At 43.1% G+C, this 27,490-nt stretch overlaps 1 protein-coding gene across 1 annotated transcript in view; it reads right to left on the bottom strand.

The window, feature by feature from the left end:
- Nucleotides 1-27,490, bottom strand: part of MMS19 (MMS19 homolog, cytosolic iron-sulfur assembly component) — a 2,295,919-nt gene that overhangs the window by 69,109 nt on the left and 2,199,320 nt on the right. Inside the window, exons 27-28 of the mRNA XM_044055580.1 lie at nucleotides 18,223-18,387; nucleotides 16,719-16,778 (exon numbers count right to left, since the gene is read on the bottom strand). Of these exons, the coding sequence (XP_043911515.1) occupies nucleotides 16,719-16,778; nucleotides 18,223-18,387 (225 nt within the window). The remainder of the gene's footprint in view (nucleotides 1-16,718; nucleotides 16,779-18,222; nucleotides 18,388-27,490) is intronic.

Raw genomic sequence — 27,490 nt, 5'->3', positions numbered from 1 at the left:
CTATCTATCCATGCCTTCACTATTACTCCACACCCTGCTGCTTATACTCTCATCTTCTTCTTCTTTCGGCTGCTCCCATTAGGGGTCGCCATAACGGATCAACTGTTTCCATTTCTTTCTGTCCTCTGCATCTTGCTCTGTCACACCAACCACCTGCATGTCCTCTCTCACCACATCCATAAACCTTATCTTAGGCCTTCCTCTTTTCCAGTTACCTGACAGCTTCATCCTTAGCATCTTTTTCCCAAAATACTCTGCATCCCTCCTCAGCACATGTCCAAACCAATGTAATCTTGCCTCTCTGGCTTTGTCCCAAACCTTCCAACCTGGGCTGACCCTCTAATACACTTATTCCTAATCCTGTCCATCCTCGTCACACCCAGTGCAAATCTTAACATCTTCAACTCTGCCACATCAAGCTCTGACGTCTGCCTTTTTGTCACTGCCACAGTCTTCAACCCATATAGCATAGCTGGTCTCACTACCCTCTTGTAGACCTTCCCTTTCACTCTTACTGGTACCAGTCTGTCACAAATCACTCCTGACACTCTTCTCCACCCACTCCATCCTGCCTGTACTCTCTTCTTCACCTCTCTTCCACACTCACCATTACTCTGAAATGTTGATCCCAAGTATTTAAACTCATCCACCTTTGCCACCTCTACTCCCTGCATCCTCACCATTCCTCCTCTATCCTCCCCTCTCATTCACACACACATATTCTGTCTTAGTCCTGCTGACCTTCATTCCTCTTCTCTCTAGCACATATCTCCACCTCTCCAGGGTCTCCTCCACCTGTTCCCTACTCTCATTACAGATCACAATGTCATCTACAAACATCATAGTCTACGGGGACTCCTGTCTGATCTTGTCTGTCAACCTGTCCATCACCATTGCAAATAAAAAAGGGCTCAGAGCTGATCCTTGATGCAATCCCACCTCCACCTTAAACGCATCCGTCATTCCCACTGAGACCTCACTGCTGTCACACTACCCTCGTACATATCCTGTACCACTCTTACATACTTCTCTGACACTCCCGACTTCCTAATACAATACTACAACTCCTCTCTACGCACCCTGTCATATGCTTTCTCTAAGTCCACAAAGACACAATGCAACTCCTACTGACCTTCTCTGTACTTCTCCATCAACACTCTCAGAGCAAACATTGCATCTGTAGTGCTCTTTCCCGGCATGAAACCATACTGCTGATCACTAATAATCACCTCCCTTCTTAACCTAGCTTCCACTACTCTTTCCCATAACTTCATGCTGTGACTGATCAATTTAATCCCTCTGTAGTTACTACAGCTCTGCACATCACCCTTATTCATAAAAATCGGTACCAAAACACTTTTTCTCCATTCCTCAGGCATCCTCTCACTTTCCAAGATTTCATTAAACAATATAGTTAAAAACTCCACTGCCATTTCACCTAAACACCTCCATGCTTCCACAGGTATGTCATCTGGACCAACAGCCTTTCCATTCTTCATCCTCTTCATAGCAATCCTTACTTCCTCCTTGTTAATCCACTGTACTTCATGATTCACTATCCGCACATCATCCAATCTTTTCTCCCTCTCATTTCTTCATTCATCAGCCCCTCAAAGTACTCTTTCCGTCTGCTCAACACACTCTCCTTGGTTGCGAGTACATTTCCCTCATTATCCTTTATCACCCTTACCTGCTGCACATCTTTACTAGCTCGGTCCCACTGTCTAGCCAATCGGTGCAGGTCCTTTTCTCCCTCCTTAGTGTCCAACCTTTCATACAACTCTTCATACACCTAATCCTTAGCCTTCCCCACCTCTCTCTCTGCCATGCACCTCATCTTCTTATACTCTTGTCTACTTTCTTCATCTCTCTGATAATCCCACTTCTTCTTCGCCAACCTCTTTCTCTGTATACTCTCCTGTACTTCTTCATTCCACCACCAGGTGTCCTTGTCCTCCTTCCTCTTACCAGATGTCACACCAAGCACCTTTCTTGCCATCTCTCTTACTAGATCTGCTGTAGTTACCCAGCTATTTGGTAACTCTTCACTGCCACCCAGTGCCTGTCTTAACTCTTCCCTGAACTCCACCTCAAAATTACCCTTTTTCAATTTCCACCATTTGATCCTTGGTGCTGCCCTCACACTCATCCTACTCTTCTTGATCACCAATGTCATCCTACAAACCACCATCCTACGCTAACTACACTTTCCCCTGCCACCACTTTACAGTCTCCAATCTCCTTTAGACTGGCCCTTCTACATAAGATATAATCCACCTGTGTGCACCTTCCTCCACCCTATGCTCGTCCCTCTTGTTAAAATACATATTTACCACAGCCATGTCCATCCTTTTCGCAAAATCCACTACCATCTGACCTACTGCATTCCTTTGCTTAACACCATACCTATCCATCACTTCCTCATCCCCTCTGTTCCCTTCACCAACATGCCCATTGAAATCTGCTCCAATCACCAGTCTCTCACCCATGGGTACAGTCATCACCACTTCATCCATCTCACTCCAAAATTGTAGAGCATATGCACTAACAACATTCATCATTACACCATCAATTTCCAGCTTCATAAACACCACTCTATCCGACACTCTTTTCACCTCCAAAATACTCTTAGCATACTATTCCTTCAGGATAACCCCTACGCCATTTCTCCTCCCATCCACACCATGATAAAACAATTTGAACACGCCTCCAATACACCTAGCCTTGCTCTCCTTCCATCTGGTCTCTTGCACACACAATTTACCAACCTTCCTTCGGTGCATCATATCAGCTAGCTCTCTCCCTATACCAGTCATACTGCCAACATTCAAAGTTTCGACCCTCACTATCACAGTCCTAGCCTTTACCTGCCTTCGAGGCATGCCTTCCCCCTCTTCTCCTTCTTTGGCCAACAGTAGCCCAATTTCCGCCAGCACACTCTCTTGGCCAACAGTACAGCTGCTTATACTTTCATAATATCCTGTAAATACTGCTAAATGACTGCCTTTATATCCATATTATTTCTAAATGCATAATGATATGTTCACTTGATCAGTATGAAACTTATAACTGTATAAATCTGTACATATCGTGTTTTTACAGACTTATTTCCCTACTTGACTGCTTTTGTTAATACTGCTTGTATCTACTAACGGTTTTGAATTTTAAATACTGTTGCACTGTGCCATGTGGAGCTTTTCACACTGGGCCTCCACTGAAAATGGGTTATTTTAGCCTAGTGGACTTTCCCGGTAAACAAATGCCAATAAATAAGAATAAATATCATCAGCCCTCTCAAAGATTGTCAAACACTGCAAATGTGGGCTATATAGCAAGTAAGTGGGGTCTCAAAAATTTGTACGGAACTCACCTTAGGACTTTCTTCATAAAGCACAGTTTGCCAAAATCCCCAAATAGCATAAAGTAAAGAAAAATATTTTCCTTTTGGCATAGCATATACTGCATCTTAAACTGTATGAAGATGGCAGTGCTCCCTTTTTTACAGCATGTGATCTTGTGAATCAAAACAAATATTAATTTTATCTGATTTCAAAACTATAACCATGCCTTTTACACATTCAGTGGGGCTTTTCTTTATCCCAACCTTAGGCTCTATGCAGTTCAGAAAAAATACCAAACTTATTTTGAATCTATTTTTGATATCAAATGTATCTGGTACTTGAAAATACAGAAATGAGGCCAACTATATCAGCATTTACTTTCAGACTTTGCAACACAAATGATACCAAATCACAAACCAAATAATGTTCATTCAGGAAGACTAATACGGACTAAAAGTACTAGTCTATTAAAGATATACCAATATATAGTACACATGAGATACCTGGTTTCAGATAAACCAAAGCATTGCACAATCCACCAGAGACTGTGTGACCAAGTGAGATTACAGGAAGAGGACACCATATTCAATTTTAATTTTATTCCAACATATTTTCAGACATTTTCTTCTTCCAGGTAGTTTTGAAGATGATACCTCCTTTGTCATATTTTCCTTTTTAGACATTTTCTTTCCTACAATGGAATCCTGGAAAGCCTTCTAACAATCTGAGAAAGTACTGTTAAAATCCTGACAGAAATTAAAAGACTTGATGTCCTGATCAGTACTTAAACATAACAGGCACACAGGATGCTTGCCTTGTTTAGCTGTCTTCTAAGTGCAATTACTGGTCCTGATCAACAGGTCATATTTTTCTCTAATTTCATACCAGAAACGTACAATAGAAGACCCAAGGTAACTTTCTTTTCATGTAAAAATAAAACTAAAATGCAGTTCACTTAAAACAAATTGGGGGGGGGGGCAAGTTATACAAGGAATGCATGTGAAGCATCCTGAAGAGTTTTCCATCACTGCCAGTATGATGTACATTGCTGGAACCATCATTTAAAGACTCTCTGCATTTGTTTCCACATAATAGAACAGACTTTGACAAGAAAACAAAAACTCAGTGGCCAAGACAGTTTTGAAAATTATATTGTGTTATGGTTTGTGTTATGTTTAGTAACTGTGTAGGCTGATCAAATAAACTCTTTTTATCTCTATCATTTAATCTACTCTGAGAACTTTTAGTTATGTACTCACCATAACTTCAGATGTTTGGGATCCATCTCGCCTACATTCTGACTGATGGGTTCGGAGCCGATCCCTCGGCTCCGACCCGGCACGCTTATGCTATAGAGCGAGGCCTCTAATTGGCTGAGCTATCTTTATCCCAGGATGCACCACCACTAATCCCCCAGATCTTGTTTGTCCGCATTCATGCACACATGCACAACTTGTTTATATAACATTGTTAGATGTTTCAAGATGAAACAACAGGATTCAGACCTTCTGATATCCTCTGATCTCCAAGGAAGGGGGAAGGAGGGTGGGTTATTAGGAATGTAGGCGAGATGGATCCCAAACATCTGAAGTTATGGTGAGTACATAACTAAAAGATGTTATGTGATCCTATCTCGCCTACATTCTGACTGATGGGACAGCGTCCCTAGCACCTAAATCCCGGGTGGCTCATTGGAAAACACTTCTGAGCACTGTGGAACCAAATGAAGCTCGTCCTCTAGATGCCACATCTAATTTGTAGTGGGAAATAAAGGTGTGTGGGGAAGACCATGTAGCCGCAGCACAAATGTCACCAATAGCAAGCTTAGAATGAAATGCTACCGAAGTAGCCATAGCCCTTGTAGAATGAGCGTTGACAGAGGTGGTAAGCTCTTTGTTAGAATAAATATAAGCTTGAGTGATACAGTCCCTGATCCATTTGGCAATAGTGACCTTTGTGACAGCGTTGCCCAATTTGTTTTCTGCAAAGGATACAAACAACTGATCTGTTTTCCTTGATTGTTTGGTCCTATCTAAATAAAAACGTAACTGTCTGTGGACATCTAGTGTGTGGAATATAAACTCCGCTTTATTAGAGTATTTTGGGAAAAAAACTGGAAGCTCTAACGATTGTTGCAAGCATAAAGTAGAACAAACTTTAGGAACAAAAGAAGGATTTGGCCTGAGGGATACTCTGTCTGTATGAAAAACCAAGTATGGGGGTTTCACTGACAAAGCTTGAAGCTCTGAAACCCTTCTGGCTGAAGTAATCGCCACTACAAAGACTGTCTTCCATGATAGAAACTTTAGATCACAGGTAGCTGCCGGTTCAAAGGGAAAAGAAGTCAAGGCACGCAACACTATATCGAGATCCCATGGAGGTGCAGGATGAGAAATCGGAGGTCTTAATAGAGCAGCACCTTTCAAGAAGGTCTTACACAATCTGTTGCTCATTAAAGGTGGGTCTATGGATTCATGAAAATTAGAAATTGCTGCCAATTGTACTTTGATGGTAGAAACTGAAGAGCCTTGATTGAAAAGAGAGGTCAGAAATTTTAGTACTTCTGCCACGGGAGTAGAAATGGGGTCCAGGCCCCGGAGTTGAGCCCAAATAGCAAACCTTTTCCATTTGCTAGAATACAGTTTCTTTGTAGCAGACTTGTGGGCTGAAGATAATATGTGCACAACATCTGGATCCAGTGTATGACTCCTGACTATCGTCGGAAGAGGAGGAGCCAGGCCGTCAATTTTAAGGTGTGTAGGGACTGGTGTAATAGTCCCGACTGATGAATCAGTAGGTCTGGGACCTGGTCCAGGAACCACGGACCTTCCAGAGCACGTTTCCGAAGATAGGGAAACCACACTTGACGAGGCCAGTAAGGAGCAATTAAGATCATCCTGCCCCCTAAGAGAGATGCCTTTTAAATCACCCTGGGGAGGAGAGGAACTGGAGGGAAGGCATAAAGCAGGCCGGTGGGCCAAGGATGGACTAATGCGTCCATGGGGCTCTTCCCCGGAGCCGGGGTTAGGGAGAAAAATTCTTTGCACTTCGCATTCAGAGGAGTCGCAAAGAGGTCGCAACACGGAACTCCCCATTCGCTGAAAATCTGCCTTGCAACTGTCATATTCAGAGACCATTCGTGAGGAGAGAGGATGGTTCTGCTCAATCTGTCGGCTATGACATTGGACTTGCCCGGTATGTGAGTAGCCACTAGGAAGCGTTTGGTCGAGACTGCCCATTCCCAAACTCTCATGGCTTCTCTGCAAAGAGGATAGGATCTGGTCCCTCCCTGTTTGTTCAGGTACCAGACCACTGACATGTTGTCTGAGTGAACAGCAATTACGCCCTGAGGGAGATAATCGTGAAGGGCTTGAAGGGACAGGAGTACTGCCCTCATTTCTAGGATGTTGATGTGAAGAGGAGTCTCTTCCGGGTGCCATTTGCCTTGGACTGACCTGCCCAGGGAATGCCCCCCCCACCCCATCTGGGAGGCGTCCGTGGTCAAAGTGGCCGCCGGAGGAGGAAGAACAAAGGGTCGTCCCTGATCCAAATTGGAGGACACTAGCCACCAGCGAAGGTCCCGTTTGCAAGATTCCGTGATCCACATGAGGTGATTGAGAGGGAGTTCCTGAAAGGACCACTGAGTTGAAAGAAGCCACTGGAGGATTCTCATGTGCAACCTTGCCAAGGGAACTAGCAGAACCGTGGCAGACATGGATCCCAATAGCTGCAGGACCATTCTGGCTGGGGCTTTGGACCTGGGGAGTAAGGCTCGAACTTGATTTTGAATGGTTTGAATTCTGTCTGTAGGTAGATAGACCCGCATCTGGTTTGAATCTATATCTACCCCTATGAATCTTATTCTTTGAGATGGCCGCAACACAGACTTTGGCCAACTGAAGGTGATTCCAAGGGAATTGCCCAGTGATATAGTGGCTTGTAGGCTCCGCAGAAGTAGATGCTTGGAGGTGGCAGTTAGGAGCCAGTCGTCTAGGTACGGAAACACCTGGAATCCTAGACTTCTCAGGTGAGCAGTCACTACTGCCAAGCATTTGGTGAACACCCTGGGGGCTGTGGTGAGACCAAAGGGCAGCGCACGGAACTGAAAATGACTGCCTCCTAGGCTGAAGCGCAGATGTCTCCTGGACGTTTGATGTATTCTGATATGATAATACGCGTCCTTGAGATCTATGGAGCACATCCAAACACCCTTCTCCAACAATGGGAGAATGGTTTGTAGAGTGACCATTTGGAACTTGGACTTCCTGACTGAACGGTTTAGGATGCTTAGGTCCAAAATGGGCCTCAAGTCCCCGGTCTTTTTTGGCACCAAAAAGAATCTTGAGTAAGTCCCTAATCCGATCTGGTCTGCGGGGACCGGTTGGATGACTCCTTTTTGCAGCAGCTTTGAAATTTCTGAGGCTGCGGTATCCCGTTGACTGGGTGGCAGGTCCGGGATTTTTGGACTGAGGGAGGCGAGAATGGGATGGACTAACCTCTGGCGATACTCCCAAGCACCCATCGCTCCTGAGTGATTCCGTCGCAGGCCTCCAGGTGCTTGGCGACCCCGACTGGCTCCGAGCAGCACAGCCGGGCAATCCCTCAGGGACTATGAAAGCTGAAGAGCCACGAAAGGACTCGTGGTCTCCAGTGTTACGAGGGCCTCTGCCGCCTCTGGGACGGCGTCTTCGGATGAATTTCCCCTCCTCTGCCTCTGGAGGGAACCTTCCTACTGAGAGGGTAAGACTTCTGAGATCTGGAACCACATTTTCCCTCCTCTTTTAGCCTTGGGATAAGGCTGAAAGGGAGTGGAAAATCGTGCCCCTGACAGTCAGAGTCTTACCCTCCTGTTCACAGCGGGTAAGTGTGTCTTTACCTTGGGTCCAAACAGGGAGGACCCATCAAAGGGGGTGTCGGCAAATGAAGACTTAAAGGCCTCCGCGAAATGACACAGGCGGAGCCAGGCTTGTCTCCATAGAGCAATGCCTGTACCCGCTCTACTCGCCCTTCAGCCGCATCTGAAATGAGCCTCATGGACGAGTTGAAATGGGCGACATTGTAGCCAGCTGAGATCCAACCGTCTGGGCCAGCTCCTCAGGCAGGTTACCCAAGAGGGTATCGGATAGCTCCTTAATCAGATCCCTCTGAAATCTCGTAAAGTGCGTCAGGTAGTTCAAAGACCTCAGTGTAAAGGCTGCTGAACTAAGGGTGCGCTTACCGTACCGATCCATGCTCCTAGACTCCTTATTAGGAGGATGGACGGACGTAGAAGCCTCTGCTACATCTTGCTGGGTAGCAGATGCCACCACCATAGCATCTACAGCCACACCTTTCGTAAGGAACTCTTTATCCGGGGCCGAGAAATTTGTTCGGACGGCGGGCACCGGTTCCACAGAGTCGGGGTGTTCCCCCGCCCTTCGACAGATCAAATCCAAGAGCTCGTCGAAGGGCGGAGACACCCAGGAGGCGGAGGGCTGAGCCCCGAAGGCCGTCAGGAACACCGACTCATCAGCAGAGGGAGGTTTGGACTGCCAGCCGCCTCGTTGTTTTAGGGCTTCCAGGATGTCTGCAAAGGAGACATCATCCGAGGACGACTTGGGGGACCCCTCTGCATCATCGAGATCAGTGTCAGATGTCAAAGACTCATCAGGGGAGTCAACGTGCTTCCTCTTGCATGTTCTCTTCCTGGGAGGTTCTTCCGAAGAGGCTTCAGAAGGACCTCCAGGAGGGGGAGAAAAGTACAGTTTTGTACCTACCATAAATGTAGATGTCCGATAGGCATGCATCTGCAGTCCTTACAAATGGGTTGTCCTGTCGTCAGGCAGCCCTTCAGTCGGCCGGATTCCAAAGTCTGGGTCTGGCCTCGGCTGGTGTCGCACTTCACCCGACGTCATAGCTGCAGTTCTTCGGGTATAAAGGCATCAGCCGACGCCATTTTCCTCAGTGTTTCTTGCCCCAGATGCCAGGTGCCCTCTAGGAAGGCTAAATTTGGATAAATGCAAATGGTTCCAAATAGTAGAGAGCAAACAAAAATAAGCATGTATGTACATATATACAAACAAATACACCATAATAGATTCCCCAGCTAGCTACAAGATGGGCAAATACCCTAGGAGTACCACAGAGGGAAGGAGGGTGGGTAATCCTGACTGCAGATGCATGCCTATCGGACATCTACATTTATGGTAGGTACAAAACTGTACTATGTCCTTCAAGGCTGCATCTGCAGTCCTTACAAATGGGTAGAATACCATAGCCAAACTGGGGGAGGAGGAGAAATAAGATTATGGTGTAGTTAAGATCCCTTGCAAAACAGCAGTGGCAAAACCTGCTCGGGATCTGGAGTATAAAGGTAAATTATAATGCTTGGCAAATGTATGCACGGAGCTCCAAGTAGCAGCCTCTAAAATGTCTTTGGTAGCCACTCCTCGTAAAAAAGCTGTGGTAGTGGCTGTAGCCCTTGTAGAGTGAGGCCTGATGTTTTCTGGAGTTTTCTTCCCATGGTAGGAATAACAAAATCTAATGCAATTTCCTATCCACTTAGAGATTGTCTGTTTCGAAATTGCTTTTCCTTCCATTCCTGTTGCATATGCTACCAGTAGCTAGTCAGTTTTTCTATTGTTCTTGGTCCTGTCCAGGTAGTAACGTAATTGTCTATGCAACAGTCTTTCTCCCCTGTTCTGTGGGTTGGGGAAGAATGTAGGTAGGTGGATAGCTTGATTTAAAGATACCCTGGAGACCACCTTTGGCATAAAAGTAGGATTAGTTCTCATGGACACTCTATCTTGATGGAAGATCAGGAAGGGCTGTATTGCCATTAATGCCTGTAGCTTGGATACCCTTCTTGCTGAAGTGATTGCAAGCAGGAAAGCAGTTTTCCATGATAAGTATTGTAATTCTGCTGTTGCTGCTGGTTCGAAAGGAGGGAGTGTCAACTTTTCTAGCACAAAGTTCAAGTCCCATGCTGGCAATGGTGGCTTCCTAGGTGGTTTTACGTTTTTAATTCCTCTCAGAAACTGCCTGAGTAGAGGATGTGAGTAGAGTGGAGGATCCAAGTTGTATTCTGCTGAAATAGCTGATGCATGAATCTTAATGGAAGAATAGGACAGGCCGTTGTGGAAGAGCTCTGCCAAGTATTCCAGGACGTTAGCTATGTTTACCAGTGCCACATTTTTCCTTTTGCAGTACTCCAAATGAGATATCTTTTCCATTTTGCTGAATAATTTTTTCTTGTTGAGGGTCTGCGAGCCTCCAAGATAATGTCTTTAACCCTTTGAGATAAATCTGGGTTATTTGGTCTTATGCAATGCTCCAGGCAGCCAGCTGCAGTGTTTTCAGGTTTGGATGTAGGGTTTTGAAGTTGTTCTGTGTTAACGGCAGGGGAACAAGGGGCAGAGACCATATTTGTTCTCGAGACATGCTCCTCAGTAATGGGTACCAATGTTGCCTTGGCCAGTCTGGAGCTATCAGGATGATCCTTGGACGGTCTTCTTTGATCTTCAATAGCACCTTGTGCATCAAAGGAAGAGGTGGAAATGCATATGCTGTCAGGTTTTTCCAACTGAAGGATAGGGAGTCCACTTTCCAAGCAAGTGGGTGGTACGTCCTTGTGCAGAATTTTTCAGTTGGTGGTTGTGTGGGGATGCAAATAAGTCTATTTCTGGTAGTCCCCATTTCCCTGTAATGGTTTTGAAGATGTCCGGATGCAGCATCCATTCGTGAGCATCCGTGGTAGTTCTGCTTAGGATGTCTGCTAGTATATTTTCTTTTCCTGGCACAAAAATTGCTTGTAACTGAATGTTGAAGCTCAGGGCCACATTCCAGAGGTCCATTGCCATCCGGCATAGAGGGTATGAATTTGTGCCTCCCTGTTTGTTGATGTACCACATAACTGTGGTGTTGTCCGTCCTTATCAGCAGTTGACCCTGTTGAAGAAATGGTCTGAATGCCTGAATTGCCAGTTTTACTGCCAGCATTTCCTTTTGATTTATGTGTAGGTGCAGCTGGTCTTGAGTCCATAAGCCTTGTATGCACTTGTCCAGCATGTGTGCCCTCCAACCGAGGTCTGAGGCATCTGTTGTGATGGCCTGGCTTGGCTGAGTGTTGTGGAAGGGCAGTCCCTTGTTTAATTGACAGGCCTGAGCCCACCATTGGAATTCTTGCTTCAGGCATGGAATTATTGGAATTTGGGTTTCTAGGCTGTGCTTGTGCTGAGACCATAAATTCCTTAGGTACCACTGTAACTTTCTCATATGTAGTCTGGCATTTGGAACCAATATTATGCAGGATGCCATGTAACCGAGGGCTTGCAGGACTTTTCTTGCTGTTAGCTGGTTCTGCTTTGTTAATGCCATGAAGTAGAGAGGAGTTGCTCCTGTTTTCTACTGTCAGGAATGCCATTTGTTTTGATGTGTCCAGATCTGCACCCAAGAAGGTTATCCTTTGGGATGGTATCAGCCTTGACTTTTTTATATTGACTGTGTATCCCAGGGCTTGTAGTAGATGAATGACCCTTTCCAAATCTTTTGTTAAATTGTTTTGTTGTCCGCTTGTAACAGGCAGTCGTCCAGGTAAGGGTAAATTTGAATTCCCTGAAGCCTGCAATGAGCAATTACTGATGCCAGGCATTTCGTGAATACTCTGGGCGCAGTAGATAAGCCAAAGGGCAATGCTGAGAATTGATAATGCTCTGATCCTGCAAGAAATCTGAGGTATCTTCTGCAATTTGGTCGTATGGGGACGTGCAGGTATGCCTCCTTGAGATCTAGAGTTACCAGCCAAGACTCCTTGCCCAGCATGGGAAGAAGCTGCTGTAGGGTCAGCATTTTGAATTTTGGAACAATGAGGTATGTGTTTAAAACGGACAGGTCGAGAATAGGTCTCCATTGGTTTTCTTTTCTTGGTACCAGGAAGAGTCTGGAGTAAAATCCTTGCCCTTGTTCCATAGATGGTACCCTTTCTACAGCTCTCATCCTTAGTAAGTGAGTTATCTGTTCTAGAGCTTCTGTCTCCTGATTTGGAGGTAGGTTTGGCATTCCTCTCTTCCTTGGTAGAGTATGGAAGTGAAACCTGTAACCTTGGTCTATTGTCTGTAGAATCCATTTGTCTCCTGTGATGTAATGCCAGTTTACTGAAAATAAGGCTAGCTTCCCGCCTAAGGGTGCTTCTAGTTGTTCCCTGGTAGGCGGTGCCAGAGCCAAGTCACTGTGATTGTCCTGTGGAAGTGGTGGTGGCTGGATCTGTGGCTGCACCTCGCTGGTTGTTATTTTGCCACTGACGTCCCCTGTAGGCACCTCTGGATTGACTCCTGCCTCTTGAGCCTATTCCTGCCTCTCGGAGCTCTGGAGGTGTCTGGAAAGGACCAATTCTTGGAAGGCCAGTTCCTGCTAAACCTTGGAGGCTGGACCTGCAAGAAATCCTTGACTGTCTGGACAGATTTTGCTTTCTCTTCCACCTTCTTCAGCACCTGCTGTGCAGGGGAGCCAAACAAATTGAGCTTATCCATGGGAGCATCTAGGAGCTTTGATTTAACATGGTCTGGTAAGGACTGCTCTTTTAACCATGCATGTCTTCTGATCACTGTGCCAGTCATGGCTGATCTAAAGGAAGCCTCCAGTGCATCATAGCCGCATTTTAAGGAATGATTACTGACCTGCTGAATGTTATGTACCATTTCCTGTACAGATTTTTTATCTAATGGTTCATCAGAGGTTAGTTTTTAGTTAACTGGTCTAACATAAATTCCTGATACTGAATCATGTGGAATTGGCAGTTCAAGGCCCTAGCTGAAAGAGTAGCAGAAGTGTAAACTTTTTACCCCATCTCTCTAAGGCCCTAGATTCCCTTTCAGAGGGAGGGTTTTGGCAGAGGTAGCTGCTACAGCCTTGGGTCCCTGGGAGATAGTTTCGGGATCTGCAAATGGGCCTTATACAAATGATAATGTGTGTCCGGAACCCTGTAGTACCTATCGGGCTTAGCCGGGGCCGGAGGTAGAGAATCAGGAGCAGTACAAGCATCATTAAATGCATCATCCACAACAGTAAGTACTGGAGGAATGGCTAAAGGCCTATGCTGTGGCAAATGCAAAAAGGTTCTAAGCCTTTTCCTAGAGTCTGAAAAATCCTGGCCCTGCCATTGAAATTGTTCCCTCATAGTATGCAAGGTTTCCCCAAAAGAAAATTCCTCAGGCGGAGAGGCAGAAGGAATGGACTCTTCTGCATCAGAGTCCTCATAAGGAGAAAAGGGGCTCTCTGGAGGGTTTGAATTATCTGAATCATCAGAGGAGACATCTGAAGAAACTGGCTCAGGGGGCTCTACTCTAGTCCTCTTTTCTGGAGGTGGGTGAGAGGCCCTGTCTGGAAGTGGTTGGGATCCCCGGATCAAAGAAATGAGATCCTCTGCTAGACTAAGCATTTGAGAACTAGAGCTAGGCCTGTGAGAGGGGGTCTTAGCAGGCACACTTTTGGTAGTTTTTGCTGCTTTAGCCCTGGCAAAGGCCTTAATCGACATGGATGCAGGAGGCCTAGCAGCTCCACGTGCAGGGGTGGATATATCCAAAGGGATAGTGTCAGATAAATCCTGTGAACCTGCAAGAGCAGGTGGTATTTCAGTAGCAGATTCAGCCAAGCTAGATGAGGCCTCGGTAAGAGGTAAGTTTTCGGCCGAAGGAAGAACCGTGGACTCGGTTTCAGCCGAAACCGAGACACTCGTGGTTGGCTTAACCGCGGTTTCGGCCGAAACCGCGGACCGCGAGTGTCGGTCCTTTTCCTTGCGCTTTTTTAGAAATTTGCGTAGTCGGTGTATCCGACGGCATAATGTAAGCAAAAGCGGAGCCAAAAAACTCTTCAGCAAATTCCGACCGACGTCTAAGCGTCCGTCGGTTGAAAGAAGCACAGGCTAGACAAGCTGCTACGTCGTGGTCTGGGCCTAAGCAAGGTAAGCAGTAAGAGTGGAAATCTTTATGAGGTATTTGTTTCCCACAAGTTAAACAGTTATTCACTTTTTCTGACATCGGCTGAGGCAAGAAAGAGTCCCCAACGGGGTACTTAGCTTTTTAGAAGTCTTCGGTAGTAGTAATCTCTGGTTTTGACCGACCGGCACTTGCGAACAGCTTCTGCTTCGGGCGCCACGCGGCAAGAAAGACTGAGGAAAATGGCGTCGGCTGATGCCTTTATACCCGAAGAACTGCAGCTATGACGTCGGGTGAAGTGCGACACCAGCCGAGGCCAGACCCAGACTTTGGAATCCGGCCGACCGAAGGGCTGCCTGATGACAGGACAACCCATTTGTAAGGACTGCAGATGCATCCTTGAAGGACATCCCCAGCGGGGGTAACCTGAGGCCCAGGGGCTCCGCTGTCTACGGACAGGGGGACTGCCAACGACCCAGTCTCCAAATGTAGGGAAGGAGCTGGGGAAACTGTGGAGGTAGCCAAGGAAGATTTGGCTAAAGCACTCTTCATAGCCCTGAAGGCGGGACCACCAGAATCCTGGGAGGGTCCCCCCTCCGTGGCCACGACAGTGGACGGTACTCCCGCCGCCGACGCACCAAGAGGGAGACTTGGGACCAAAAGCATCAATCCCGAAGCCTCCCCCCCAGGGCCGAAGGAAGAAGTCCGTGCATTGAACTCCGACCCAAGAGCCGGAGTCGGAGCAAGGGTCGGGCCTGACCCTAACACCTCCACTGGTTCCACCAGCACCTGCTCCAACGGTGCCGAAGCTGTTGGAGGAGGAAATACAGTAGGGGAGTGGACCATCGGCTCCGAAGCCAAATGGGCTGGAGCCGAAACCATCTTTCGGAACACCGGAGACTGGAAGAGTCGAAGGAGCACCCTGTCGATGTCCGAATCAGACATCTTGGATGATCTCGAGGATACCGATCAGGCCTGAACCGATTTCTCCATCGGTTCCGAAGGGCTCGGGGACCGGCTCCGAAATGACTCAACAATTATCGGCTCCGAGGAAACTTTCAGGGAAATTTCCCTCGGTGCCGATAAGGACTTCGGCTCCGAGGGGGAAGAGTCTGAGCCGATGACCCTTATCGGCTCCAATATCAGTGGAGCCGATGAGGGTGACCCGCCTCGATGCCCCAGACCTCGGCTCGAAACCAGAGGGTCGAGGCTGGAGGCATCGAGGCAGACCGTTCCGACCTCGGCTCCGAAGTCCGTGGAGCCGATGGAGAAGTCTGCTTAGTTTTCTTAGCGGTCGGTTCCGACTGACTGGTCGGAGCCGACGCTTTCCTCTTTTTAGAAGGAGACGGAGAGGAAGATAAAGCCTCCTCGAAGGAAGGCTTGATTAATCCTTTGAGGATTAATTTGTTTTTCCTCTCCTGGAGGTTCTGGAAGAAAACGCATGGCATACACTGCACGATTCTTGCAGATGTTTAGCACCTAGACAATAGACGCACGAGGAGTGGTCGTCCGTTATGGACATTTTGAAGCCACACCTCGTGCACTTTTTAAACCCGGAGGGTTTATGCTCTTTAGACATAATCAGGCTAAAAAACAGATAACCACAATTAAACAACAAAGGGTTTGACACACAAGAACAAAAAATATATATGCCACTAGATTAGTGTTGAATATTTAAACTAAAGAACTTTTTTTTTTTTTTTTTTTTTACACACAAGATTGTTCAAAGAGAAAGAGAAAAGGAGAAAAAGAGGGTCAAGACCCTCTAACTTAAACGGGTACTTGACCCACACACAACCACTAAGGTAGTAGTAACCACAGGGGAAGGCCCCTCTAACTTAAACGGGAACCTTCTCTGACAGGAAAAAACATGAAAATTTCAACCAAATTCCACAAAAACACTCGTACACAAAGAATAGCTGTTAAAACAGCTTTTGGGTTTAAATGAAGCAAATACTGACAGGAAAAAAGCCTAATAAATAGTACTTAGCCCAGCCAATGTTGAGACCACGTCCAAGCTCTGTAAGCGGCAAACGAGATCTGGGGGATTAGTGGTGGTGCATCCTGGGATAAAGATAGCTCAGCCAATTAGAGGCCTCGCTCTATAGCATAAGCGTGCCGAGTCGGAGCCGAGGGATCGGCTCCGAACCCATCAGTCAGAATGTAGGCGAGATAGGATCACATAACATCACAATATTCTGTCATCCAGCATAAAATTAAGAGTTTTTGTTATAAATGAGCAAAACACCTGTAAAAAATTAAGTTTATTTATTAGAAATGTGTTTGTGGCGCATCAGTGATCAAGAACAGAGGTAAAAAAAGGAAGCCACTGTAAGCAAATCTAAATAAAAATAATTTTGAGTGTCCAAAGAGTATACTGCTTCACTTATAGATTGTGTTTTTGTGGAGGGGACTGCACAGAATGGCATGGAAACATGTTTAGATAAGCAGGAATACAGTTTACTTACCACATGATTAGGTAGTTGTGTAAGAGCATGTATACACTGCAGTGCTGCAATTCGAATTTTCTGTGGAAAAAAAAGAGATATGATTAACAAAGATCACATCTCTGCTATCTGCTGCCTTTTGATTTAAGTTTCTTAACAGCACTCTTATTTTTCTGCATTCGGGTGTACTGTATGAAGCAGTGTATTAATCATGGGAAAAACTGCCAAATGCCACCTCACCCTATACAGATGACAGCTTTATAACTCTGTTGTGGGACACTGAGACTTTTAAGTTTTCTATCATTTGGTGCTTAGAGGGAGACCTATTAGTACCCAAATGTTTACACTCAAGAATTAGGCAAGTTTTATTAAATGCAAGAGTGACATAATTTTTCTTTCTACATAATGCAAGTTTTAAATTTTATCAGATTCTATTGACTTCCATGTTTCTATTTCTACTAATCAATATTCCAGACTTCTCTGTAGCTCTGTTCATTAGAAGACTGTACCACTGGACGGTCATGTTGTTATATGTCATAGGTTCATAGGTTCATACTAGGCTATCTGCCCTGGGGCAATTATAAACCTAGCCCGATTCTGTATGGCTTACGCCACCCCTTGATTTGAGTATACTGTGCCTTTTTTAAGGTTTAGTTTACTGTGCCTCTGTCTAATAGTGACACGGGAGTAATCCCTGGGACAAACCTACGATCCCCCATTCACCTATTGAGATTCTTCTTGAAGAGATTCAGTGAGGTCTCTGCCTCACATGAACTGGAATTCTATTCCAGAGTGAAGGGAGCCTCTGGGTTATGAACCTGTCCCTCCACAGCAAGTTCTATTTATTTCTGTGCTGAGGTTCAAGTCCCTCATAAACTGTTTATTAACCACTGATCTTGCATGATCAATCTATGTATTTATTTAATATGGGAAATGCTATTAAAAATGAAGAAAGGTTGTATAAATAAGCTGCAATATAAACTAACCACTGGTAAGAGAGTTCACATTAATGGCAAAGACTTTAATAAAAAGCTGCTATTCTAAGTTTTAAAGAAAATGGTGGAATTTGGAATAACGATGAAAAAAGGAAATGTCACCTTCATATCAGTTGCTGCATTAAACACAATAAGCCATTCCTTGAATGTGCACCTATAGCCAGGCAGATAGACTTTTGATAGTACAACCAACAAATTCATTAGGTGAGGAAAATTTAATGAGTTGGAAAGTAATAAGGCTAGAAATGCACAGACTGTAGTAATTTATCCAAACTCTTTAGTTAACAGGAAGGAAATCGTACTAAAAGAAGCCAAAATAAGTCTGAACTATTTTATTTAATGTTACACAATCTACTGGTCTACATCTTTTTTACATTTCTGGCAAATATTAAATAGACATGAATACTTCCCTTCCAAAGTTATCCTCATTATTTATTTAATTTTTATTTAACATTTGTTGACCGGAAAATTACAAGCCAAACATCACCCGTTACTGTGAAAACTGCATAGCTCTACAGTTTAGTACTTACCATTGCAGGACTGGCAGTTAAGGCAAGCAGCTTTGTCACTAGGGTCTCAGCATGAACACTCATAACCTGAGGGGCATCCATTAATAGAGGATGTAAACATCTGAGAGTGGATAGCTGGACCACTTGATCTGGACAGTGCAAGGCCTCCATAAGAAGAGATAGTAGCTGAAAGAAGTAAGAGCACACTAATCACTGTGGGGAAATCTGTTCATTTAACTTACCTGCTGACATGTGACCTGATAATGTCTAAAATAAAGAAATGTTTAATATAAGAAAGACAAGTAAAACACTTCCGCAAATTACATGTAACATAAACGTTGGCTCTGCTCCCTAAAGTAACAGTGGCTCTAGTCCTAATACATTGCTAAACTCTGGAATAGTATCCCCACACAAATAAAACTCTCAGACAAACTCAATGTACTCAATGTAGTTTTAAACCACTGCTTAAACAACATCTTAATCAGTCCTGGTCCTGGACACGGCCATTACCAGGTTAAGATTTTGTGCCCACCATACAATACTCTCCAAATACTATCCTTAAACAGAATATTCTCAACCTCTCACTGAAATGACAAAACAATTTTTATACATAACTGCTGCCTATACAATCCGCCAAGTTCTACATGGGCTTTCTCTTTAGTAACTTCTACCTGTGTAAAACCTTAGAATGTATAAACGTAACTACTGTATGTGTATAACTGTAAATAGAAACATAACTACTCTGTATTTAACTGTAACCAAGTATAATGCAGTGTAAATAAATGCAGCTTTTTCTCCCCGGGCCTGATGAAAATGGATATTACCCAGTTGGACTTTTCCAGTAAACAAAGACAAATAAATACAGAATAATAAATAAAAGCATTGTGACATAAACGTGAGTAATGCAGTGGTCCATGTGTCAATGGTGTTCATGGATGAGCAGTGTGGTAATATTCAAGTGGCTGAAGTAATGAAGCTTCAGATGAAGGTTCCCCTACAGATAATTGCCAGAATGTCATTCTACTGATGAACCCTAAAATATGGATATTCAAACTAGCAAATACTGCTGCCTGACCCAATTTGCCTTGCTTTTATACTTTTTTCTGTTCTCCTGATTGCTGACCTCCTAGCCTCTGTTATAATTGTGCCTAATGATTCTTATCAGTGGAGCAAAAGTTGGTTGAGGTATAGGCATCATCTATGAGGGGCTCTGTTTTCTGGACCTATTCCCTCCCCTGATGGCTCATGTAAATGGTGTCTGATGTGAGGGCTTCCTTGAAGTTCAAATGTAACCATGCACATTTACACACATGCTTCCACTGTATTGTTTGGTAGAGCTAAGCACATGTCCCCAGCCCATAAACTGCATGTTGTGAACCCCTCTCTTTCTTTGTCTTCGGTAAGTACCAGCTTTGCAGTGGCCTGTGCCACATCCCTCCCACAGAATGGGTGAAGCAGGCATCAGCTGTTCACTCCCACCTTCACATGTTTGCACTTTCCAATGCCATTGTTGTTAGTCTATTCCAGTGCATCTGAGTTACAATCTGGCTTTTTATCCTTTTGCTTCGTGTTGTCCACACCAAACTTCCTTTTTATCCACGCTGTACAGTTTACATTATACACCACATACCTCTTGTTTATAGTCAAATCAAAGTTACTGTAGTACAAAAAGCAAGTTCATCAGCTGTTTCAGTGTCTATGTTTTATTTTAATTTAGGATTAACAGAATTATGTTACATAAAAGGAATGTTGACATTTTCTCTCTTTATATTACCTACAGTGTAATGGGACCCTTTAATCTACAAGATGGTACTGTACTTCAGTGAGTAAACTGATAACTGGTTAAATGAGTTGCACTCTGTTTAACTGAGCCTGGTGGTATTCCTTTTAACAAAATTTCACAAACTAAATTACCTAGTGAATGCCTGCTAGAAGCACACGTAAGGAATTGCACACACAGTGTAGACTGACTGCTTGGAACCTAACTTGACCAGTCCAAATGGACATTTATAAGTGTGATGCCTCTGCACTGGCCCCAGTAAACAAGGAGCCTCAATCCTCATCACTGGCAACAGTCAGGGAATCTACAGACTGGGATGACGACAAGTACACACACAGTAAAGTGCAATTTCCCTTAAGAGCACACAGAGAGCACAGTCTGGGGTTGGTTTCTCCCTCTTTCTCCACAGCCCCAGTAAGACTCCCCACTAGCACAGCTATAGGGTTGAGATCTCGGCCGAGTGGCCAAGCTAATACCTCCAGCACCCTCTCTGTCCAACCAGTACTTCATGTCCCTGCCGAAGTAGCTGACACACACACACCCTCTTTGAGGTTTGATTGATATATAAACAAACACACACACACCTGGGAAAGGCTGGCACAGGTTTGCTAACTATGCCCCCTTTTGCCCAGACTATAAGGTGGTTCCAGCTGCCACCAGCCACCCTTATCAACTACTATAAGGCCCTTACAGAGGGTGTCCAATCCTACTGTGTAATGTTACTATTATCCAAATTGGTAGTCTGACCAAGAGCAAGGCTACTGGACTGGCTTGTACAGTGTCACCAAATAAATATGCAAGTACGCTAAGAGCTTAAATATGTCTCACAAATATATCAGCCACAAAGATAAGTTTAAATAAATTTAATAATAAATAATAAAAGAACAAGACAGTGCTCAGAAAAATCAACACAGTTACTTCAGTCACAGGAAGTATTTAAAACAGCATTACAGGACAGTCTCAAATAAATGCAGAAAACATCTAAACTAATTTTACTATATTCCTATCTATATCTAAAGGAGATACCAGCCCCTAGACTTACTTACAGAGCAAGTGCAGATGATGATGATGATGAGTGGATGTTCTTGCTAGGTCCAAGACAAAATACAAAATGCACAGTCTCTCTCTCTCTCTCTCTCTCTCTCTCAGAGAGTTCCCAAATTAATATCAAACATTAGTGCTGGGCCAGCTTGGATGATATCTCTCTGTCACCTGAGTTCAGTTCCCAGGCTAAACAGAAACTTAACAGAATTTAACAAGTTTGTGTGAGGAAATATATATCTCTCAGAACTGTGCAGCTGCTAGGAAGTCATACAACAGTAAAATACTTTTTACATTTTAAAGCTAGTAATTACTTTTCTCCAAGGCAATACAAAAAACTTCTAGCTCTAGACATTGCCTGCTACTGAATTGAAACTGACAGCTAACATCTTTTTTTATTGCCCAGCTATCAAGTAACTTAACCTTAACTATTCTTAAGTTTTGCAGGTCAATCTTCTATGTTCCAGCAGGGTAGTTACATTCTTGAAGCTCAGTACATAACATACATTTCTGTATAAATTATATCAATATTCACAAATGACATAGAATCATTTACAAAATTCCAGATAGCTGGGCTGGTAGCATGACAATAAGGATTTAAAATTCATTTATAGACTGTACTTCAATTTTGCTCGAGATGCTCTGTGTGTTATTCACTTAAACTGTGTTTTTTTCTGCACTGAATCAGTACATTTGTTTCCTGGCGCTACATCTGTACTGTCTTTTATTATTAAGGTGTTTCTACAATACGTACCATGGTCAGAACAATAATTTAATCTAGCAGAATTCTGTGATTTAAAAAAGTGTTACTTACCAAATTGTTTGTTACTAAGGCTTACATTTACCAATTATTCCAGTGCTATTTTCAGTAAAAATTGTTGGCATTCCTATCTAAGCACTTCTGATTTAGTCATCATTCCAGCTTTACTTAAGCACTTCTGATGTAGTAATTTTTACCTGTCTCCAGCTGCTAGCAAGTTTTTCCCAGATATTTTGATTTGAAATTTTCTCTGCTGCTCTTATATTCTCTTCAGCTAACATTGATTTTACCTAGCTAGAATTAGAGAACCTAGCCCTAATTACTAATACCAGGTGCTTTAATCATTAGCTGTGAGTGCCAGCTCCAGTCAAACAGTACATCTAGTCTAGCTTTTTTTTTCAGCAGTCCCACCTGGAAGCACTATTTTAATTATTATGTAATTACAACAAATATTTGTTTATCTGTTTCATGTCACCCAGTTTTCTAACTAATTGCACTTCAGATAAACTCCTATCTTCATGGAGCCCCAGCTTATTCATACTTCTCTAGACAGCCTGCAAACACTACGTTTACTGAACCAGTGTAGCAACTGTGTCATATTTACTGACAAAACTTTACTGCTAGGTCTCTCTGACTCTACCTGTGAGAGTTGCAGCTTCTTACTTAGACTGGGGACTCATTTCACACTTTAACCACCATCAAAACAGCAAACCAACGCATGATTAAAAACCATTCCCTGCCTAAGCCTACAAAGCATCCACCTAGCAAGCCTCAGCTGCCTAGAAACATTCCTGCATTTTACCACATCTATACTGCTACCTAAATGAAATTTCAAGTGTCAGCTCTTTTACAGGAAAAAACAAACACAAAAAGACAAGACATGATAGGTATTAAAGAATAAACAGTAACTATAGTACAAAAGTAAATGTGTAGGTAGCTGACTCACATGCTTGTACACTATTTATATAGACTGGACAACACTGATTACTTGATTAACACATGAAATGAAAAGTACACTATACACTGAGGTGAGATTGCATGATACAACACATAAGGAAATGATTGGAATTGTACTTGAATGAGAATATATTAATTTTAGTATGCAATAAATAGAATTACTGTAGGGGAAAAGAATGAGAGCATAACAATCTATTATAGTTTTGATACATCCAGATTTACATTTGCATTAATAAGTCTTATTGCAGTTGGATAAAAACTGTTCATGAATCTGGAGGTCCTGCAGTGGAAACTCTGTAACCTTCTACCAGATGCAAGTTTAGTGAACCAACCATGCACTAAATGAGAAGCGTCACACAGTATTTTGCGGGACCTCTTTTTACATCTCATTTCAAAGAGCTCCTGTAAGGTAGGAAGATTAGTGCCCATGATCTTTTCTGCTGCTGTTCTTCTTTGTAGCTTCTTCCTTTCGGCCATTGTGCTGTTACTGAACCATACAGTGCAGTTGCTGTTAATAATGCTCTCAATGGCTCCTCTGTAGAAGGTATTTAGAGCATTCATTGAGAACTTTGCATTTCTAAGCCTTCTTAGGAAGTGTAGTCACTGGTGAGCTTTTTTAATTAGCTGGCCTGTGTTTGAACTCCAAGAAAGATCCTCTAATGTATGTACACCCAGGAACTGTAGTTTGGACTCTCTCCACTTCCTTCACCATTGGTCTCGAGGGACAGGTGCATGGCAGAGCTTTTTCTGAAGTCAATAATGATTTCTTTAGTTTTTACATGTTCAGGTCCAAATTACTGTTACTGCACCAATCAGGGAGTTGACTTCATTCCTATGCCCACTCTCGTCATTGCCACTTGTGAGTCCCACCACTGTGGTGCTGTCTGTGAATTTGATGATGTGGTTGTTACTAGCTTTCGCACAGCAGTCATGGGTAAGGATTGTGAACAGGAAAGGACTCAGCACACAACTCTGGGGGACTGTAATACTCCCTGAAGTGTTGTTACCAGCACAGGTCCATTCTGGTTAGGAAATAGAGGATCCAGTTGTACAGCCCTTTATTTATGCCGAGGTTGATTAGTTTCTCTATAAGTTGCATTGAAATCACTGTACGGAATGCCAAGCTGAAATCTATGAACAACAGCCTACCATTGTTACTGTTCTCTTCAAGATGCTCCAGTGTGAGGTGAAGTGCCACCAAAATGGCATCAGCAGTTAATCTGTTTGCCTGGTAGGCAAACTGCAAACTACAGTGGGTCAAAGGATTAAGGATCACGTAGCCCTGCCGACAATAGTAAAGTCCTTGTTACCAGTGATGCTATCACCAGACACCAATGACACTGCATTCTCCAGACAGGATAATGACAGGGTAACAAGTGCTATAGTGCTAAGTTCAGGGAATTTGCAAGTGCGCTCCTGACCCTACACCATACCTTTCAACCTCTCAGTGCAAGACATCTTTACAAAGCCAGAAATAATGGGGTGACTAAAGCCCAAAAATAGGGACAGATTTTAAATATTTGCTCCTATAAACCTAGAACGTTGTAAGAATGACAGATTTTGCATTATTATATATTTTCTGAAGGATATGAAGTCTGAAACTCAAATATCTTGCCAGAAAGCTGCAAACTTTATGTGGAATAGACCAAAAATAAGAACAGTTGAGAGGTATGCCCTACATCAGATGTGATCGTGTGGGTGAATGATCTTAAGCACTCGACCCTACAGGAGATGCAGAGAGACATGACTAAGCTCTCCATGTCTGTCTCCAAGGAAGGTAGGTAACTGATGCTAAGCAGCAGACCACAACCACAGAGTGATTTCTAAGTACAAAGGAAAAATACTGGAGCATAACTAGCTACCCACCGACATTATCATTCCAGGGGTATCCAGTGTGTGTCTGCTTGGCATCAGATTGTCAATAGGCCTTCTTACTTTGCTGGAGATGGAATGCCCCTCTCGCTTCATGGCTTTCACATGCTGGTAAAAACCTTTGCTTCCCTCACAGTGTCTTTTTTGGTTAAAGTTCAACTCATGGACATACCTTAATTAGCAAATTCTAATTTGAACTTCAGTGTACTTTAAACCACTGCATGAAGTTTAAACAAAAAGTCTGATCTTGAGATCTTCCTTGCCTCAGAGACATTAGCATTTATGCAGTTATTGAAACCTGGTTTCCCACTATTTTCAGTGTCTCCTTTCCATGTAGGTATAGGATTTGCCATGCATTCATGATCCACATGGAGCTGAGAGGGGCTGTAGATACTACTTAGATATGCCAATATTTCACAATAAATCTCACAATACCAATTTGGACTTTGAGGTTATAGTGACTCTCAAAGTCACCTACCACATTACTGATGACTTCATGCCAATTTGGACCTTGCAGATTACCCAAGTCAGTTTTAAAAGATGTCCATTAAAGCAAGTACAATTATGCTGGGAGATTTCAACTACCCTCCAATAAAATATAAAAACCAATACAACTAGTGACAAACAAAGACAGAGATTTTGTTAATGCAGATTCTCTTGATTACCTACTAGGGTCACAACCATTTTTTATCATGTTCTTACAATCTGCTCTCCTCCTTCTCCTACTACTAATTCTAATGACAAATGCTTCCTTTTTTAGATCAGACCACCTAGCAGTAATGTTCACCCTTAAACCACACAAGACCCCCCCCCCCCAAAAAAAAAAATCTGTATTTCAGGACATCTTCAAAACCAGCTACTTACTATCTACTGACATTCATACTTTTTTGCACCTTAATTAAATTATTACTTAAGAAATAAACATATATTAATGAAAAAGAAAACAAACCATATTAACATATTTCCAGTTACGTACATTATACATCACATATGTTTTTTTTATAACTATCATCAGTCCAACATTACATAAATTGCTCAATTCCTGCCTTCCCTTAAACCTTACTCCTCCTCCTTCAGAACATTATTTTGCATGTACCGTTCCCACAATTTCCACTTATTTCTATGTAATTTCCTCCCTCCCTTTTCTACAGATTTTACTTTCAGTTCTTTCAACTCTGTTACAATATTCAATACTTCAAAAACAGTTGGATTATACTTTGAATTCAGTTTTCTAGTAATTGCTTTTTTGCAGGCATTGGAATTAAACTTAATAAGGCCTTATGTCTAGGCAATTCAGATCCTGCCTCCCCAACACTGAAGAATCATGCCCTTAGTTACACCCATTTTCTCAAGCAATATTTCTGACACAGTACTCTGTAGGGAATATTTAAAACCTGCCAACTCATCACACTTTCAAATCACGTTCTTAGTTACCTCTTCCTTCACCATCACACCTCCAACATTTGCCAACTACCTGAAGAAAAATTCTTTGGAGTCTGCTTGGTGTGCAAAATATCTACGCAAACACTTCCATGCAAAAACCATTAACCTTCTAGACTTTGTTGCATACTTGGGAGCCATACATACATCCTCACATTGTTCCCCTGTAAATTGCATATCCAACATCTCATCCCAATCTTTTCTAGCTTCCTTTGATTGATTCTTGTAGTTAGTATGCAATATTTTATATGTCCTACTAATTATCCCTTTTTAACAGCAGTTTCAGTTCTAGATTCAACTAAAAACTTTACCAGAGCAGGTGTTTTACTTAGGATTCCCCTATCCCTTTATCTTCATCAATACTACAACAATCCCTGTGAGGGAAGGCTGTCTCTAGCCTGCAGTCCAAACGACTTCTTGGCGTCATCCCACTTCATTACATTTTCCTTTATAGTCATTTACTTCCAATTCCTTGGTTCCTTTGCCAGTTTTCTCAACTAAATTCCAGCCCCCTTTTGCCTATTCTCTGTGCCCCTACTTGACGTCATTCCAGTCAGCAAAATCTCCTTTCCCCAACCTCGTGTTGGCTTAGTTCATAGAATATTTTCTGCTACCTTTATGAATAGATTATTTTTTTAATTTCACCAATTCTTTTGGGTTTCTAATACCATGATGGGAATGGACCCCATTCCTAAGTCAAAGTATGATTAAAGATCATGAAATTAGTATTGTTTCAATCTCTGATGCCAGCCAGAAGTGCTCTTCGCAGCACCTGCAATGTGCCCAATAATGACTCCTCCTGCAATTTGTATGGAGTTATATGTATTGGTAACATTTAAATACGCTTGTAGATTCTTTTTTATATAAAATCCGTTGCTCCTACTACTATTGGAACTGTCTGAGTATATTTCTTTCATATTGCTCTCATTTCTGCCTGCAGATCCTGGTATTTTATGACTTTGTGTCTCTCTATATGCAAGACAATGTAATCAGTGGGGGTGGCAATTTCAATGATCAATGCTACTTTTGTCTTCTTTTCATGGACCACTATATCCAGTTTTCTAGCATCTATCTTTTGAACTGTTGGTAATGGGTGATCCCATGTGATGCAGACTTCATTGTTTTCTATGATGCTTTGTAGCTCATGTTTCCGGTGTTTTTCAGCCACTTCAATACCATAATGTTTGCACAGTCCCCAGTGCAACAGTTTTGTCACATTATTATGCATTTCAGTATACACTCTTTCTGCCATTAGTATGTCACAACCAGCAACGAGGTGTGCAACTGTTTCCAATTCTGTTTTACAAAACCTACATTTCTCTGATTCTCCCACGTTCAATGGACTTTGTAAACCAATGTATATGTAACCCAGTATCTTGGGCTGCCAATAATAACCTTTCATCTCTTGGTTTGAATTTACCTCTCCTAACCTTTCCTGC

This window comes from Protopterus annectens, chromosome 14.part0 (genome assembly GCF_019279795.1).
Source record: "Protopterus annectens isolate FY-2018-M chromosome 14.part0, PAN1.0, whole genome shotgun sequence".
Lineage (NCBI taxonomy): Eukaryota > Metazoa > Chordata > Ceratodontiformes > Protopteridae > Protopterus > Protopterus annectens.
This window is presented reverse-complemented; position numbering and strand designations above follow the sequence as displayed.